Source organism: Cryptotermes secundus, unplaced genomic scaffold (genome assembly GCF_002891405.2).
Source record: "Cryptotermes secundus unplaced genomic scaffold, Csec_1.0 scaffold616, whole genome shotgun sequence".
In the NCBI taxonomy this organism is placed as follows: Eukaryota; Metazoa; Arthropoda; class Insecta; order Blattodea; family Kalotermitidae; genus Cryptotermes; species Cryptotermes secundus.
The window spans coordinates 113,509-130,265 of record NW_019727401.1 but is presented as its reverse complement, the minus strand read 5'-3'; the positions used below and the strand labels follow the sequence as shown (position 1 = coordinate 130,265).

The following is a 16,757-nucleotide window of genomic DNA, read 5'->3' as shown; positions in this document are numbered from 1 at the left end:
GAATTTATCATTTTCTAGGTCAACAGCAAAAATCTCATTTTCTTTACACATGTTCTTCTTTTGTTTGTTTTGTAACAAAACTAAGTCATGTCCAACAAGAGTGTAATTCACAGATGGTTGTAAAAGAAACAAACAGACAAATGGGTTTATTAACAAATTTTAATAAATAAATTTCTGATACTGTGATGTGAAGACAAGTGAAATTACTAGGAAGTACATCCAGCTTCATTAGGCCCCCCATCATTATCCATTAGAATTATCATAAAACGATTACCGTATTTACGCATGTATAGGCCGCGTGCGTGTATAGGCCGCAGCACAATTTTCAGACAGAAATTATAGAAAAAATAATTTTCTTGGAATATTATTTCAGGAGTATTACACCCTGTATTACTAATTATGAATATAATTTTTTTTAAATGAAGTGTGATTTAGAATATTTCGAATATAAGCCGCACCCCAGTTTTCCTCTTGAATTTTTGGCAAAAAATGTGCGGCCTATACATGCGTAAATACGGTATGTCTCACTGTGACACTGCTCCTGGTGAAATAAACTGTGAGCTGCTAACAGACAGTAAGCAGCATTATGTACTATTTTTCTATCAAATTTATTTTCTGAATGTACTCAAACTGTCTATGGAGCTTTCCCTAATTCTGTTTTGCTTCTCAGTCCCACACAAGGTATGATCAATGCCATGGCTGGCATTCTACAATGGATGCATGTAATGGATAGAATAATGAGGCAAATAAGAACCAGTTCTTCCACATGGCTTAGCTTCTTACCAGTGTAGGTTTCATGTGAATACAACAAGAACCTATTATAAAAACGGTTATGGTGTTTATCATCTGTTAAAATAGACTTTACCTGTATATCCATAACATGTAACTGAAAAGATGACCAAAAGTAATTTCTCTGTATGGTGCAAAAGGACACACTGTGTATTTAAAAAATGTCAGTGATGCCTGTGTCATTGTCATGCCTGGCTGTGTGAGTAAGTTGCGGCACAGTACATCCTTCAAGATCGAAGGTTCAAGAGTTGGAGCGGAAGTGCACATTGCTTGCCTTGGAAAGTGTCTTTCATAAAGTAAAACCAAGTACTTTCAGAATTGCTATTAGCCACCCTGGCAGGTAAGTAACACTATTCATGTGAATAAATCAGGAGAAGTGGCATGTCTTTCCATTGGATATGAAAGGCATAATTTGAATAGTATGCCTTTCAGTGTATATCAGACGTGAAATCTAAAATATGAACGAATGACACACATTTCCAGTGCAGGGAAGATATGAAAAAGGTAATAAGAATGGTGTGCCTTACCAGCAGATAAATGTGAAAGATCCGATATCAGCAACATGTCTTATCAGCAGATGAGATATGAAAGACATAATATGATTCGCATTCCTTTCCAGTGGACACAAGTGAAGGATACAGTATGAAAAGCATGCCTTTTGAGTGGATAGAAGATGTGTGAGATACACTATGAACAACATATTCTATTCACCATAACTTTTCCCACTTGCTACTAACACAAGATGTGATACAGAAAATTTTTATATAAATTTTAATTCTGTCATAATTCGCTGATTACTTTTTAATTGCTGATTATTTTCTTCAACTACTCAAACAACATAATACACTGATTTGTTTAAAAAAACAAGATGCAATATTTGACTTCAAATATTATACTGGCATTAATTTTTCACGTTCATTCACATATATTTTTTATCACTTATTAAAAAAGTTTACTTATTGACCTCAGAATCCATTTTAGTTTCAACAAATCTGCCACAGGTCTCTGTTTTCCTTGCTTAATTGGAAGCTACACTGAACAAAATTTCTTTCGTTTCAGACAAATTATTTTTCTCACTGATTAGCTGATTAATGGTAAATGATAAACTAAATGTTTTAATCATTATAGAGCCTTAACAAATTTACAATTCTTCATTTCTTTTAAAAAACATTCACCTCACGCTTTGCTTTTCTACGATAGTGAACTTCATAACAGGCCAGATAATGTGAAGGACTGATCCAATAAATGTTACGACACAACTATCACACAGCCAGCTACATATTTTGTCTGAGCTTAGTGCAAATATTTCAGCACCTTTTGTATTTATACAGAAGTTAAACTGTAATAAAATCATCCATAACATGTGTTTTAATCTGGAAAGCTTTTCAGCAAATGGCAACTCAGTTACTACAAATGTCAACAACTGTGTGGTACATTACAATTCATTCATTGAAAATAATTCCATAACACAATACTTGCAGCAACTTAACCCAGTACACTGCAGTTTTTTCTCATCAATTTAGGGAGTGCTATGCTAGATAACCAGTTGCAATTATCAGCCAGGATGTGTGATTTTCCTCAATCTTTCCATGTGATTGCTGGTAAAATGCCTTAAAACATTTGACCGGTAGTTCCTAATTCTCTTAATAATCATCATGCTTATGCAGTAAATGTCCCCATGCAATTTAAAGGCAAGAAACCTCACTTAATTTACTGCTATATTAGCCAGACTGATTCGTATCCAGTAATTTACCAGCAATGACCATAGATCACATAAGTCACTAAAGCAGTGTTGCTTTTTATGCGAGAACACAAAATTTACTTCCTTCTGTGAAGTCTTGTATGCCATTTTATATGGTGTTACATAAGAACAAAATGTATACAATATAATCTTCAAAAAAATTAACATACAATTATTGCATTATTTTGCAGAAGTGTTATTAAATGATAGTTCCTTCTTATCTATCGTGGTGACTTCCCAGAGCCCCATTTCTAAACAAAAAAAAATTACTGCACCTATATAAAACCCTGCAGCCTCCAATATAACACAGGAATAGCACATCACAAAATAATTACAATTCAGATCAGTATTCCATATCTGCACATTGAATTTTCACTATGAATAATGTCTACATATTACTGCTTTTGTATTGTATTTTAATGTTAAAATTAAATCACATCTTCTCTTACGTGATGCAAATAATTTCAATTTAGATCCAGTATAAATAATAACAACAAAATTCGTTTGTATTTTAGCTTGTTTTCATGCCAAAACTGAAGATCACACACCCCCACAAACTCCTTCATTTTATCCAGTTTCCTTTCACTCTCATCCTCACTTCAAGGTTCTTGCATGTAGCTGCTTGAGCAATTCCCTCAATCAAATGTGAGGTATCATTTTATATACTATTCTTATTACACAAGTGAAGGATTTCAAACTTCCTTTATACATTAATGTATATAATTAATATAATTAATCTTTAATATATGTGTATATGAGCTTCATATAATAAATACTAGTATTCAAACATAAGGCAGAAATAAAGACAGGATATCCCAACATAACTTAACACATAAAGCTAAATTTTTCAAATATGTGACAAATTAATTCTTGGAAGTCTATGTCAACTGAATGGAAATCCAGTTGTTACTTCAGCTCTCCACAGAAATATGCCAGTAACCATTTTTAAAAATATACTATCACAGAGGAACATACGTGATATTTGTTTTCAGTGTTTGTTGTGATCAATTCTCTGTTTGTTGAAGACTTAAGTACCACTCCATATGTCATGGTATTTAAAACAAACAGTAAACTAATGATTATTTGGAAGGATGTTGCAACTTACTTCTGGAACAAGAATCATGAAGTGAAACATCAGATTACTGCACTTTTTACAACATGAAAGAATGTTTTAATTCCATAGAGTTAATGAACTTCAGAATACACTGGTACCTGTAAGTGCGGATGTGTGTGGATTACATTATATATATTTTTTTAGAGCATTAATATAAATTTTCCTTCATAAATATCCACTGCATGTTAACATCTTTTTTGAAGTGCCATTTGCTTACAAGAGTCATTTAGGTAGCATATTTTGCATCTAACAGAAGTGACAAAATTGTCATCCATTTACATTAGAAAACTATTTCTTAGATGTCGACTTGAGACACGGAAGTTTCAGTACTCAGCTGTTTTCATGGAAGTATCAAAATTAAAGTGTCAGTCAGGTTTATTATTGGTACAAGATCTGGAAGTGCTGAAGAGGTGGTGGAAGTAACAAAACCAAAATTGGATTTAACTGGAAAACGCTATAAAAGCACCGATTAAATTGTAGCTCAGTATTCTTATAACATGATGGAGACAACTCACTGAAATATATATATAAAAAACAATTCTTTGAGAGCAACAAAAGCCTATAGAACATATATACAAAGTTAATAATATGTATAACTTGATACTGAAAGCCCTAGTGAGTCAATTTCCCAACTACCAGTATCACTATAAATATGCAACATCACTCTTCTGGCAGGTGGACTCCCTTAAAAGGCAGTGTTTTATTCTGACTAATGAATGAATTCTTCATAATACTAAGGGACTTGCCACAGTCTGTGCACCACAAAGCATACAACCACTGGGAGAATTAACTGTAACAAGATAACCGAAGTTTTGGTCTTAAGCAAATAAGTCCACATGATGGTTGTTTTCTTCTTTAACTAACAACTAATGACATAGGTAAAGTAGACTTCAACAAGTCTGCTAGGCACTGGTTACAATAGTTCTCACTAATTTCAACTTCCTGCATAACTAAATGTCACAACATTTATTGGAAGTGAACATATATCACAGAATAACTCCATCTGTTTTCGTACTTCTGAAGTATTTTCATTTCTCATGTTCCTAACAGTATCACTGTGATACAGTATAATACACATTCCATCATAATGGTCATAACCCCCAGTAGTTACTATCAAATTCCTATCAAAATTAATCACAGAATACTTCATCAAGAAGTCTGTCAAACTTCTTCTCCATCCAACTCAGCAAATTCACGAACAACGGCAGTGGCAAACCGCAGCCGGTCATAAATATTTGCCTCACAGCTGAATTGTGTGATATGGGCTAACCAATATGAACAACTCAGACGATCACCATTAATGTATGTCACCATGTAGCCATGTTTCTCTGCAGAAATTATCACCTTTGTGTGATCCTTGAAGAAGTTTATCTGAAAACCAGCCAGAGAAGCACACATGAAACATCATCAACCCACAGATCTGACTAAACTGACCTTTTTTTTTTATATATTTTATAAGTCTCTTGTACTGCAGCCACTTCTGGCCTATTGTACCAGCCCCAGATGATAGGTGGGGGTGACTGTGGAGCAACTGGTGGAATGAAGATTGGCAGGGGAAACCGAAGTACTCAGAGAAAACCTGCCCCAGCACCACTTTGTCCATCACAAATCCCACTTGACCAGACCGGGAATCGAACCCAGGCCGCCGCGGTGGGAAGCCAGCGACTAACCGCTTGAGCTATGGCGCAGCCAACTGACCTTCTTAGTAAAGTGTCTTCTCTGAGGTTGCATGGAGAATACACAAACTATGCATTTAGCGTTCTACTTGATGGCAATAACTAACTAATAATTGGGGTTTGGAATGTGACAAACATGATATATTGAGATCATAAACATATATATCATATACTTTTTTATTAAGCATTTTATTCTAATTTTAAGTAATTCAAATGTGGTGAAATATTGAACTCACCCCTGTGCATTTCACACAGTAAAAATAAAAAATAAAGCTATCCCTGTAATAGGCCGTGAAGGCCCATAGGGTTGTGAGATGTTGAGGGTCCCACATTATCTAGACAATCAGCTCAAAGATGGCGGTAAGGTTGTCAGCCTTACAACCCAGCCATGCTTTACTCCCCAGGAAAAGTATTTAATTAATTCCTGATACTCATTTCTGTTAGAGGCTGAGTCGACCCCACGGCCATAGTGCGGCTGGAAGGATTAGGTCAACTGAAAAAATCCAAGGACCTCATCGGGACTTGAACCCGCGACCTTCCGACTTGTAGCATAGTGTCTCAACCACCACACTACCACATGCCGCATTTCACACAGAATGAATCTATAACAATTTGGGGGAGGAGGACAATGAAATAGACAACTAAGTGCATTTCATGTACCAGTAATATTTCTGACAACCTCTTCATAGATAAAAGCATTTGAAGCAAAATATGCATCATAAGTTATTTCCAGGATTTCTTGTTTCTGAAATCCAATGAGAATGACGCTGGGTCACAACTTCAATATATTCTGAAGAGCTAAAATTGTATTTTAAATTTTGGTACTGCTATTATATGAACTTCAACGTTAAATTTCCCTTCTCTTTGAAACCATCTCTCCCCTCATTCATCCAGCATTCACTGAACCACTCTGTTACTGCCCAACATTCAACGTACCTGCAAGGTCCCATTGCAGAGTTCCATGATGATAGCAGTGTTGGTGCGAACCCAGCGTTTCATATGAGGGACAGCTGATTTATGTCTATTGGTTACAGCCACTTGAGGCTGGTGTTTAATGTCACCTCCCTCTGTTAAGTGCTCGTCCATGTACTGACTGAAGTGTCGCAGTAATGTTAACCGTTCATGGAGTGGTGCAGGTACAGAATTATGTGGGTGGGCAGTCACCTTCCCATGCATATCATGAAATTCCACACGACTGTAAACACATATTTAATATTTTTGTTTGGAAATCATATTAACACTTAAGTCTTGATTCCAGTAGACTATGGACTTAGTTCAAATTCCTTGAAATGAACTTCAGTATTTGATGCTATGCAGTCTAGTAGTTAGTCTCCTCCAAAACACTGATACTTGTCAAATTAAATGGAATAACATCCCAGACAATTGTAATCTTAATATTCACTGCTGCAAGAACCTCAAATATCAGGTATTTATATGTATATGCTATCAGCATAAAAAGTTTAAGAAGAACTGGGTCCTCAAAATTTTCATGTATGGAGATTTTAATGTAGTTTATTAGAGCAATATTTTATTCCATCACCACAATAGGTAGCATGCAGACCCCATATAGTTGTCGTCTCTTACAACATGTTTCAGCTCATTAAGCCATTATGAGATATTTGACCTTTCTTTTACATTCAGCTGTATTCGTCTGCTAGTATTCCTACATTGGCCAGTGTTTACATATTGGAATACTGGCTTTTAGTAGTACATAATGCTGTTATAGGTATATAAGAAGGTTTGTTCATCTGTAAGATTAAATAATATTTCACCTCGAACAAATACTTCAATAGAAGTATTTTAACAAATATTATTTAGAAAGCAGTCTTCTGGGATTTCGCACCGTGTATATGTGGTGTTAACCGACGTTTTGGAGGAACATATCGCCTCCATCTTCAGGGTAGAAGCAGCTGCTTGTACTGGATCTCACGGTCTCTTCACCTGCGGATTTCTTGTATTTTTCCTTCTACCCTGAAGACGGAGGCGATACGTTCCTCCGAAACGTCGGTTAACACCACATATACACGGTGCCAAATCCCAGAAGACTGCTTTCTAAATAATATTTGTTAAAATACTTCTATTGAAGTATTTGTTCGAGGTGCCTACTGGTTTGGAATGTGACACATTTTTTATGAGAATACACATGTTTTTGTTTATATGCTGGGGAAGCAGCGTTTTTTTACTTTGTATTGATGTAGTATGTGTTTTGTTTGCTTGTAAATATATGATTTCCTTTTATCTTTGTGTTCCTGAAAATATAATGCTTTCTTTATACATAACTGCATGATTTTTGGAGTTAAATATTGAGATTTGGTGTTAGAATTGTATTTTGGAGAAGTCTTTGTGATGTTTGTGAAATTGATGTTAGGAAGTCTGGTGTTTACTTGTTAACATGATGTTTGTATAGGGTATCAAATTTTGGGTTTTGAAGGTCAAACAATATTTCATTCATTTCAATGTTCTGTTGGCATGTACAGTAAATATGAAATTTCTCTAAATTGATCATGTGTTTGCCTTTTCTTGCTAACTGAATTACTTCCACAGTGCTTTGCAAATTTCCAGGTATCTGTATCTAATATGTGTTTTGCATAGGTGGATGTGCCATTGTTAGGTTTTATTGCATGCATACGTTCATTGTGTCTGGTTCGGAATGATCATCCTCTCTAACCTATACATGGTCTGTCCAAAAAGTTTCAGAACTTTTGAAATAGCGTGCCAATTTGAAGTCTTAGCGATGTCAGGCTAGCTGTGCTTTCTAGTGGCATGCTTCCAAATTATCATCCTTTTTGCCACATAATCCTGCTGTGATTAATCATTGAACTAGAGCCTTCTGTTCATGTGCATGTAAAGCATGTCTTGTGATATTCAAGATGGCTGATATTTAAGAGCATGAAAGTCATGTTGACGGTTTCTTGACATCGAGGGTGTTGTACATTATGAATTCTAAGTTAGGGGCAAACAGTGAATCACTGGTATTATCTCAAAGTGCTGAGACATTTAAGAGAAAATGTCAGGAGAAAAAGATCTCAGTTGTGGAGAACAAACTCCTGGTTCCTCCATCATATCAATGCGTCAGCTCATGCATCACTAGTGATTAGTGACTTTTTGGTCAACACAAACACAACTGTCCTTCCTCAGCCACCCTACTCACCTGACCTCACTCTAACAGACCTGAAATCATGAATCAGTAGCGATGCATGAGCTGGCACATTGTTAAGACTGAGGAACCACAGGTTTTTCTCCACAACTGAGGTCTTTTTCTCCTGATATTTTCTCTCAGATGTTTCAGCACTTCAAGATAATACCACTGATTTAATGTTTGCCTCTGATGTAAGAATTCATGATGCACAACATCCTTGATGTCAAATAAAAATCATCAACATGTCTTTCACATTCATGAATATCAGCCATCTCAAATATTGCAAGACACACTCTACATGCATGTGAACAAATAGCTTTAGGGCAATGATTAATCACAGTAGGATGATGCAGCAGGAAGGATGATAATTAGGAAGCATGCCACTAGGCAGCACAACTTATCTGACATTGATAAAATATCGAGTTGGCGTGTTATTTCAAAAGTTCCAAAACTTTTTGAACAGACCACATATATTGCAAGGGGAAATCTAATAAATTATGTTTATATAAAATATTACTGTCATACTTACTACTTTTCTGTGGTTTTCTCATGGTGATTCTCATAAAAATAAGTGTTCACATTCCACACCAGGAGGAACTCCAAAGAAATATATCAGTAGAAGAGACACAGCTACACACAACTACTACATTCAGATAAAACATAAGAAAAATTTTTATATATTTCTAATTTTAATGATTTATTTTAACAATTAATATTTAATCTTACAGATGACCACATCTTCTAAAATGTAATGGCATTACATACTACTGAACAACCACTACTCATAATGTTGTATTTTAGCATCCTGTTGCACTGATGAACATCCATAATGTGTATATATTTACTGTCTTTTAGTGCATACAATTTCACTTGTCACTTCACACTACATGTTTCGGCATCATTCTGCCATCCTCAGGTGTAGCAATCACGTTAAACCATTGCACTGCCTGCCATCAAGTGTCCATTTATAAAATGATATAAAATGTGTGTTCATCGTTGTTCAATAATAAAATTTATATTTTAAAACTTGTTAAGATCTATCATCTTACATGTCGTATATCAAACTCGTGTGTAATGACATTCATCCGCTATGGGAGTCGTTCTTCTTATATTTTAATTGTGTATATACCGTGTCTTATGATGTGTCTTTCTTATGTGGCTGCATGCGTTGTATGTAATGTAGAAACATGTAGTGTGAAGTGACAAGTGAAATTGTATGCACTAAAAGATGGTTAATATATACACATTATGGAAACCAGTATTCAAATACATAAACACTGGCCAGCAGACAAATATAGGTGAATGTAAAAAAGTCAAATACCTGCTAATGGCTTAATGAACCAAATCATGTTGTAAGAAACAACAAATGTATGGCGTGTCCATACTGCCTATTATGGTAACAGAATAAAATAAAAAAATTTCACACACAAATAAGACTTTTTTTTTAATTATCCCTGTAACAGGCCATAAAGGACGATAGGGTTGTGGGGCATCAAGGCTCCCACATTTTCTCTAGACAGCTCACAGATGGCAGTAAGGTTGTCAGCCTTACATGCCATCCGCCCTTTGACGCCCAGGAAGATTCCTGATACTCATTTCTGTTAGAGACTGAATCGACACCAGGGCCATAGTGCGGCTGGAAGAATTAAGTAAATTGAAAAAGTCCACCTCATTGAGACTGGAACCTGTGACCTTCCAGCTTGTAGCATAGTGCCTCAACCAATTATGCTACCACGTTCACCCCAATAAGACATTAAGATAATATTTTTAACTTGCTTCTATCTTAATGTAAGCATTTCTCATTCCTGCTTTCCTCAGACTAAAATACCAGAAGCCTAAATATCTTATCTCCAAAAGTTAACATGGCCTGAAAGACTGACCCATGAAACCTTATTAGTCCTCTGCTTCACTGAATTTGCTTTCAACTTTCAATACTCACCTGCGGTCAGGAGTAAAGCTGATACGTGTACTATCATTAAAGAGGACACCAACTGATTTGTCAGATAACTGGAATCCAAACCCATACTTATTTGAATAATCAATCCATTTTGACACAAAGAGGGGTGCTACTGTAGCAACAGGTGGTGGATTTCCTGGAAATGAAAGATATTTCAATTTGCACATCTGCTGCATAAGTAATGAAACAACTACCTTCCAGTTTACAAATCAGACCTCTCATATGAAGGTCTCCATGTTTTAACTTGCCACTGTGAACATTTTTTGGCAATGAGTGGAAAGCTATTGTATAATATAAATTAGCTACTGATTGCAAATCCTGAGACCTTCTTGGGGAGATTATAGCTTTTCATCTGTAGAAGAAATTTCTTCTGGAACCCAAAACATCTTTACCAACATCACAAAACACAATTACCACGTTATTCTTCATTTATGCTGCGAGTGGAAAAAAACATGCACTTCTCTTCCATGTGTGCTATATGCTCTGGTAATCTCATCCTTTTTAATTTGATCATTCTCATGATATTTGGGAGAGTACAAATTGTGACACTCCTCAATATGCAAATATCCTCCAGTCTCCTTCTCATCCCTCTCAGGTTCTGATATTTTCAGCACTCCATTTCAGACACCCTCAGTCTATGTCCTTCCCTTAATGTGAGAGACAAAGTTACACATTGATACAAAACTATAGATAAAATAATAGTTTTGTATACTTAACTCTCTATGTCTTTAGACAGTAGGTAGGAAGACAAGATTCTGAATGGAATGATAGCAAGCATTCCCCATACTTAACATTTCCTTAATTTCTTCATGAATTCATTTTTGATTTGTTGGTGTTATTCTAAAACATTTACAACTTTTCTACATTTTCAGAGGATTTATTAGCTATCTTTGTGTTATGATTCTTGTCCTGCACCCTGGTGATGAGGCAACAATACATTGTGACAGGATGTTTACAGTCCATAAGTGGCAGCAGGAATATCAAGGGATCACCATGTCTAGACACTGTCATATCACTGGCTGTGTCCCAGAAATAGAATGCAGGCAGCAGCTGCAAATCACGGGAAGCACCTTTGCAGGGGTATATAAGGGGGGTCCATGTTAGCTGGGTCCCTTGTCACCACAGAATAGCACGTCCTAAGGTTGTGGATGGAGGAGACAACTACCAGATATGGAGGGTAGCTGCAAGTATAGTGAATAATCAATCATGGACAGCTGACAAGGGGTGGTCCTTCAGCTTTGGTGTTGGGAATGGGACTAACTATTCCTCACTGCAAAAAATAGGCTTGTTATGAAAGATCACAAGAAGCCTTGGACCTGGAGAGACTCTTTGGATAAACAACCTAAGTGAAAGAAAATGGATATGAGATTTGGTGCTTGGAATGTTAGAAGTATGTACAGGACAAGTTCACTCAGGGCAGTGGTGGAAGAAATCTAAAAATATAAGTTAGATTTAGCGGCAGTATAGGAGGTCAAATGGGATGGAGGTGGCACCGAACCAGCAGGTGANGAAACGTCGGTTAACACCACATATACACGGTGCCAAATCCCAGAAGACTGCTTTCTTCATAGTCACCGCCGTGAAAGCCTCAAATCTTACAGGTGAATATACATTTTTCTATGGAAAGGGGAATGAAAATCATGAATTATGTACAGGTTTTTTTGTACAGAAGAGAATCATATCAGCATTTAAAAGGGTAGAGTTTGTTAGTCATAGGATGTCATACATAATGAGGTCGCTGGTGTCATATCACCATTCTGAATGTTCATGACCCAACAGGAGATAAAATTTATGATATGAAGGACAGGATCTATGAAGAATTAGAATGTGTTTTCAATAAATTCCCTAAACACCACAAGAACATTTTGTTAGGATATTTCAATGCCAAAGTAGGTAAGGAAGACATTTTCAAATTAATTTCCAATGAATTTTTAGACAATATTAGTAAAGTAATGGATTTAGAGTAGTAAACTTTGTCACATCAAAAATCTTATTGTCAAAACTATGATGTTCCCACACTGTAACATTTCAAATTTATAAATTCACTTGGACATCTCCTGATGGAAAGATTCACTATCAAATTGAGAATATTTTTATAGATAGGAGGCAGCATTCAAGTATACTTGATGCCTGATCATTCAGGGCAGCAGACTGTGATAGTGACCACTACCTGGTGATGGCAAAAGTTAGGGAAGATTGTATGTGAGTAAACAATTAACACACATGTTTCATACGCAGAGGTTCACTCACAAGAAATTAATTGAAGTAGAGGGCAAAGAGCAGTATTGTGTTAAAATCTCAAATAGGTTTGCAGCTTTGGAAAACTCAGATGATGAGATGGATATTAATAGAGCCTGGGAAACTATCAGAGAGAATATCAAAATTTCAGCCAAATAGTGTCTAGGTTATTAAGAACTGAAGAACCATAAGCCATGGTTCAACAAAGGGTGCTCAAAATTATTAGATCAAAGGAAACAAGCCAAACTGCAGCAGATACAAGATCCAAGCAAAATAAATGGGGATAATATGAATAATATAAGATGTGTAGCCAGCAGGCATTTAAGGAATAAAAACAGGGAATATCTGAACAATAAAATTAATGAGCTTTACAGTGCTCAGTAAGATTAAGAATATTACAGACTGACATGGAGGAGTAAATAAATTTATGAAGAGTTACCAACCTAGAAGTAACTTACTGAAAGATGAGAATGGATATGCTTGCAGATTCCCACAATGTTTTGAGTAGATAGAAGAATTATTTCTCTCAGCTACTGAATGTATATGGAGTTAGTGATGCTAGATAAGAACACATACAGCTGAGCCAGTAGAACCTGAGTGTAGTCCTCTTGAGGTCAAATTTGTTATTCCAAAGTTGAAAAGGTATAAATTGCCAGGTAGTGATCAAATTCTGGCAGAACTGATTCAAGCAATAGGTGTAATAATATGTTCTAAGGCCCATAAGCAAACTATTATTTGGAATAGGAAAAAATTGCTTGATCAGTGGAAAGAGTCTATTATCGTACCAGTTCACAGGAAGGGTAATAAAACTGACTGTAGTAATGATTAGGGGATATCACTGCTATCAATCTCGTACAAAGCTTTATCCAATATTCTTCTCTCGAGGTTAAGTCCATATATAGATGAAATTATTGGGGATCATCGGTGTGGGTTTCAATGTAACAGATCAACGGCTGATCAGATTGTTTGCATTTGTCAGATATTGGAGAAAAAATTGGAGTACAATGAGACAGTACATCAGTTATTTGTAGACTTCATGAAAGTGTATGATTCAGATAGGAGGGAAGTATTGTACAATATTCTGTTAGAGTTTGGGATACCCATGAAACTGGTTGCTGATTAAAAGGTATTTAAACGAAACTTACAGCGAAGTCTGTATAGGTAAACATTTGTCTGATAATTTTCCTATCCAGAATGGTATAAAACAAGGAGATGCTTTATCACCATTCCTCTTCAACTTTGATTTAGAATATGTTATTAGGAAGGTCTGGGAAAACCAGGTGGGACTGAAATTAAATGGGACACATCAGCTGTTGGTCTATACTGATGATGTGAATCTACTGGGTGATAATATAGATACCATAAAGAAATACACACAAACTTTAATTGATGCAAGTAAGGAGGTTGGTCTAAAAGTAAACACAGAGAAAACTAAGTATATGTTGCTGTCTCGTCACCAAAATGCAGGGCAAAATCATGACATAAAGATAGGAAACAGATGTTTTGAAAATTTGGCACAGTTCAAATATTTGGGAACAACGATAACATATCAAAACCTGATTCAGGAGGAAATTAAGGGGAGATTGAACTCGGGTAATGCTTGCTACCATTCAGTACAGAACCTTTTGTCTTCTCGTCTGCTGTCTAAAAACATAAAAATTAGAATTACAAAACTATAATTTTGCCTGTGGTTTTGTATGGGTGTGAAACTTGGTCTCTGACATTAAGGGAGGAACATAGACTGAGGGAGTTTGAGAACAGGGTGTTGAAGGGAATATTTGGACTGAAGAGGGATGAAGTGAAAGGAGGTTGGAGAAAACTGCATAATAAGGAGCTTCGTAACTTGTACTCTTGTCCAAAGGATGATCAAGTCAAGGAGGATGAGGTGGGCAGGGCATGTAGCACGAATGGGGAAGATAAGGAATGCATATAGGATATTGGTGGGAAAACCAGAAGGAAAGAGACCACTTGGAAGACCAAGGTGTAGGTGGGTGGACAGTATTAAAATGGATTTTAAAGAGAGATAGGATGGGATTGTATGGATTGAATTGATCTGGCTCTGGATATGGACTAGTGGAGGGCTCTTGTGAACAAAGTAATGAACCTTCAGGTTCCATAAAATGCTGGGAAGTTCTTGAACAGCTGCACAATTTGCAGCTTCATGAGTGTGAGCGATTATCTGCCTAAAAGGGGTTAAGAAAAACTATGAAAAACATCAGTCTGGATAGATGGTGTCTCAGACAAGACTGAAACTGAGAACCTTCCAAATACAAGTCTAGAATGTTGCAACTACCGCAACCAACTCAGCGGTATAATACTAAACTGGTTCTCAGAGAAATGGGATGGGAGGTTGGGGGCTGGAATCATTTGCTCAGAGTAACAGCAAGTGGTGGGCTCCTGTGAATATGGCAATGAACCTTCAGATACAACAAAGTGAGAGGACATTCTTGACTAGCTAAGCAACTAATAACTTGTCAAGAAGGGGTCTGCTCCACAGAATTAGCTATTTAATCAACAGGCAAAGGTAAAAAGGCAAAGTTGTCCCTGTGCTTAACTAATTAAGCACTATGCCATGAAGGCATGTGGGGGAGTGGCTGTATAGATTCACATCTTCTTGACCTTGGCACTAGCTGGAGTTGAGTAGTCAGCTTCATGCCCTGGCCCCTTTATCACTGGGGAAAGAGCCCCCAATACCATTTGAATAGGGGGTCAGGTGGGCCCCAGAGCCAGTCTGGACGACTTGAAGAAGAGAAAATTCTTGACCCAATGGGGACTCAAACTCCGATCCCTCAGTTTTCCAGCCCATAGTCAGTTGCTATACCGACTACAATATTCCAGCTCCTAGTTATTCAATTATTAAAACTGATAAATTACTAACTTCATTAAGCTGATCAACACTGGGAATATTCAGCCTCTACTTGTAACAGTGAAGTCCCTGTTACACTGAATTCCACAACAAATATATTGAGAAGTATATACATTGATATAACAACAAGAATGATGAATGAAAAATACTTCTTACAGTATAACACTTGTTCCAATGATATTCATTAGAATGATACTTCTACTGACATTTGAATGCAAACACAAAAATACAACTCATTGTGCATCAAAACAGGCTCCAAGAAACTGCGAAGATACTCACCAGATGGTGTTGCAGTAGGCATCTTACTAATGCAATCAGACAGAAACCGATACATGGTGGCAGCATTATTAGATCTCTTGCGGCACAATGTCATCTTATCTGGACACAGGACACTGCTTAGCTTTTGCTTCAGAGAGCTTTGACGTAGATCCTTATCTTTGCGTGCAGGTGTTAGAATGCTTCCAGCACCAGGATTACTGCAGGCTGCTTTATCTTTTGGGGAGAACTGAAATTAACAAGAAACATATTTTTATTAAAAGGATCAATCCCTCTGTATGTTTCATGTATCACGCATACTGCTGTAGGATAAAAATTCAACATTACTCAAAGAGTATTGCCACATGTATTATTAGTGACTCTTAATCACACTTAAATACATGCAATACAGCGCTATCGCTGATTTACACACTTTCCAGTTTGCTGTTGTGCATGCACTAAGATTCTCTCTCTTCATTAGTCGTCTCCTAGCAACGGATCTCAACACAGAAACTATCACTTCAAATTGCTACAAATATTACACATAAAATCTTCCAATCACAATTTAAATCCTCCAAGGCCAACCTCCTGTATTCTTCTGTACTCCTGGTTCCACTTCACTCTGTTCATGTGCTTCCACCACTACTATTTCTCTCAGAACTCGTCACTTCTAGTTCCAACTCGATCTCTTCTTGTGATTCCGCTGCAACTATTTCTCTCTCGTAACTCATAACTGTTCTCTGAACCATGTCACACATGATCACATGATCATCATGGGGCACGAGGTAGCGTAGTTGGTTGAGGCACTATGCTACAAGCCGGAAGGTTGCGGGTTCAAGTCCTGATGAGGTCACTGGATTTTTTTCATTTGACCTAATCCTTTCAGCCGCATAATGACCCTGGGGTCGACTCAGCCTCTAACAGAAATGAGTACCGGGAATTAATTAAATAATTTTCCTGGGGAGTAAAGGGCGGCCGGTGC

The 16,757-nt window shown here is 36.7% G+C and overlaps 1 protein-coding gene across 1 annotated transcript in view; it reads right to left on the bottom strand.

Moving 5' to 3' along the window:
* Positions 1 to 1,524: 1,524 nt before the first annotated feature.
* Positions 1,525 to 16,757, bottom strand: part of LOC111864705 (serine/threonine-protein kinase PLK1) — a 120,063-nt gene continuing 104,830 nt past the window's right edge. Inside the window, exons 8-11 of the mRNA XM_023852154.2 lie at positions 15,800 to 16,025; positions 10,399 to 10,552; positions 6,257 to 6,515; positions 1,525 to 5,015 (exon numbers count right to left, since the gene is read on the bottom strand). Of these exons, the coding sequence (XP_023707922.1) occupies positions 4,806 to 5,015; positions 6,257 to 6,515; positions 10,399 to 10,552; positions 15,800 to 16,025 (849 nt within the window). The 3' untranslated portion in view covers positions 1,525 to 4,805. The remainder of the gene's footprint in view (positions 5,016 to 6,256; positions 6,516 to 10,398; positions 10,553 to 15,799; positions 16,026 to 16,757) is intronic.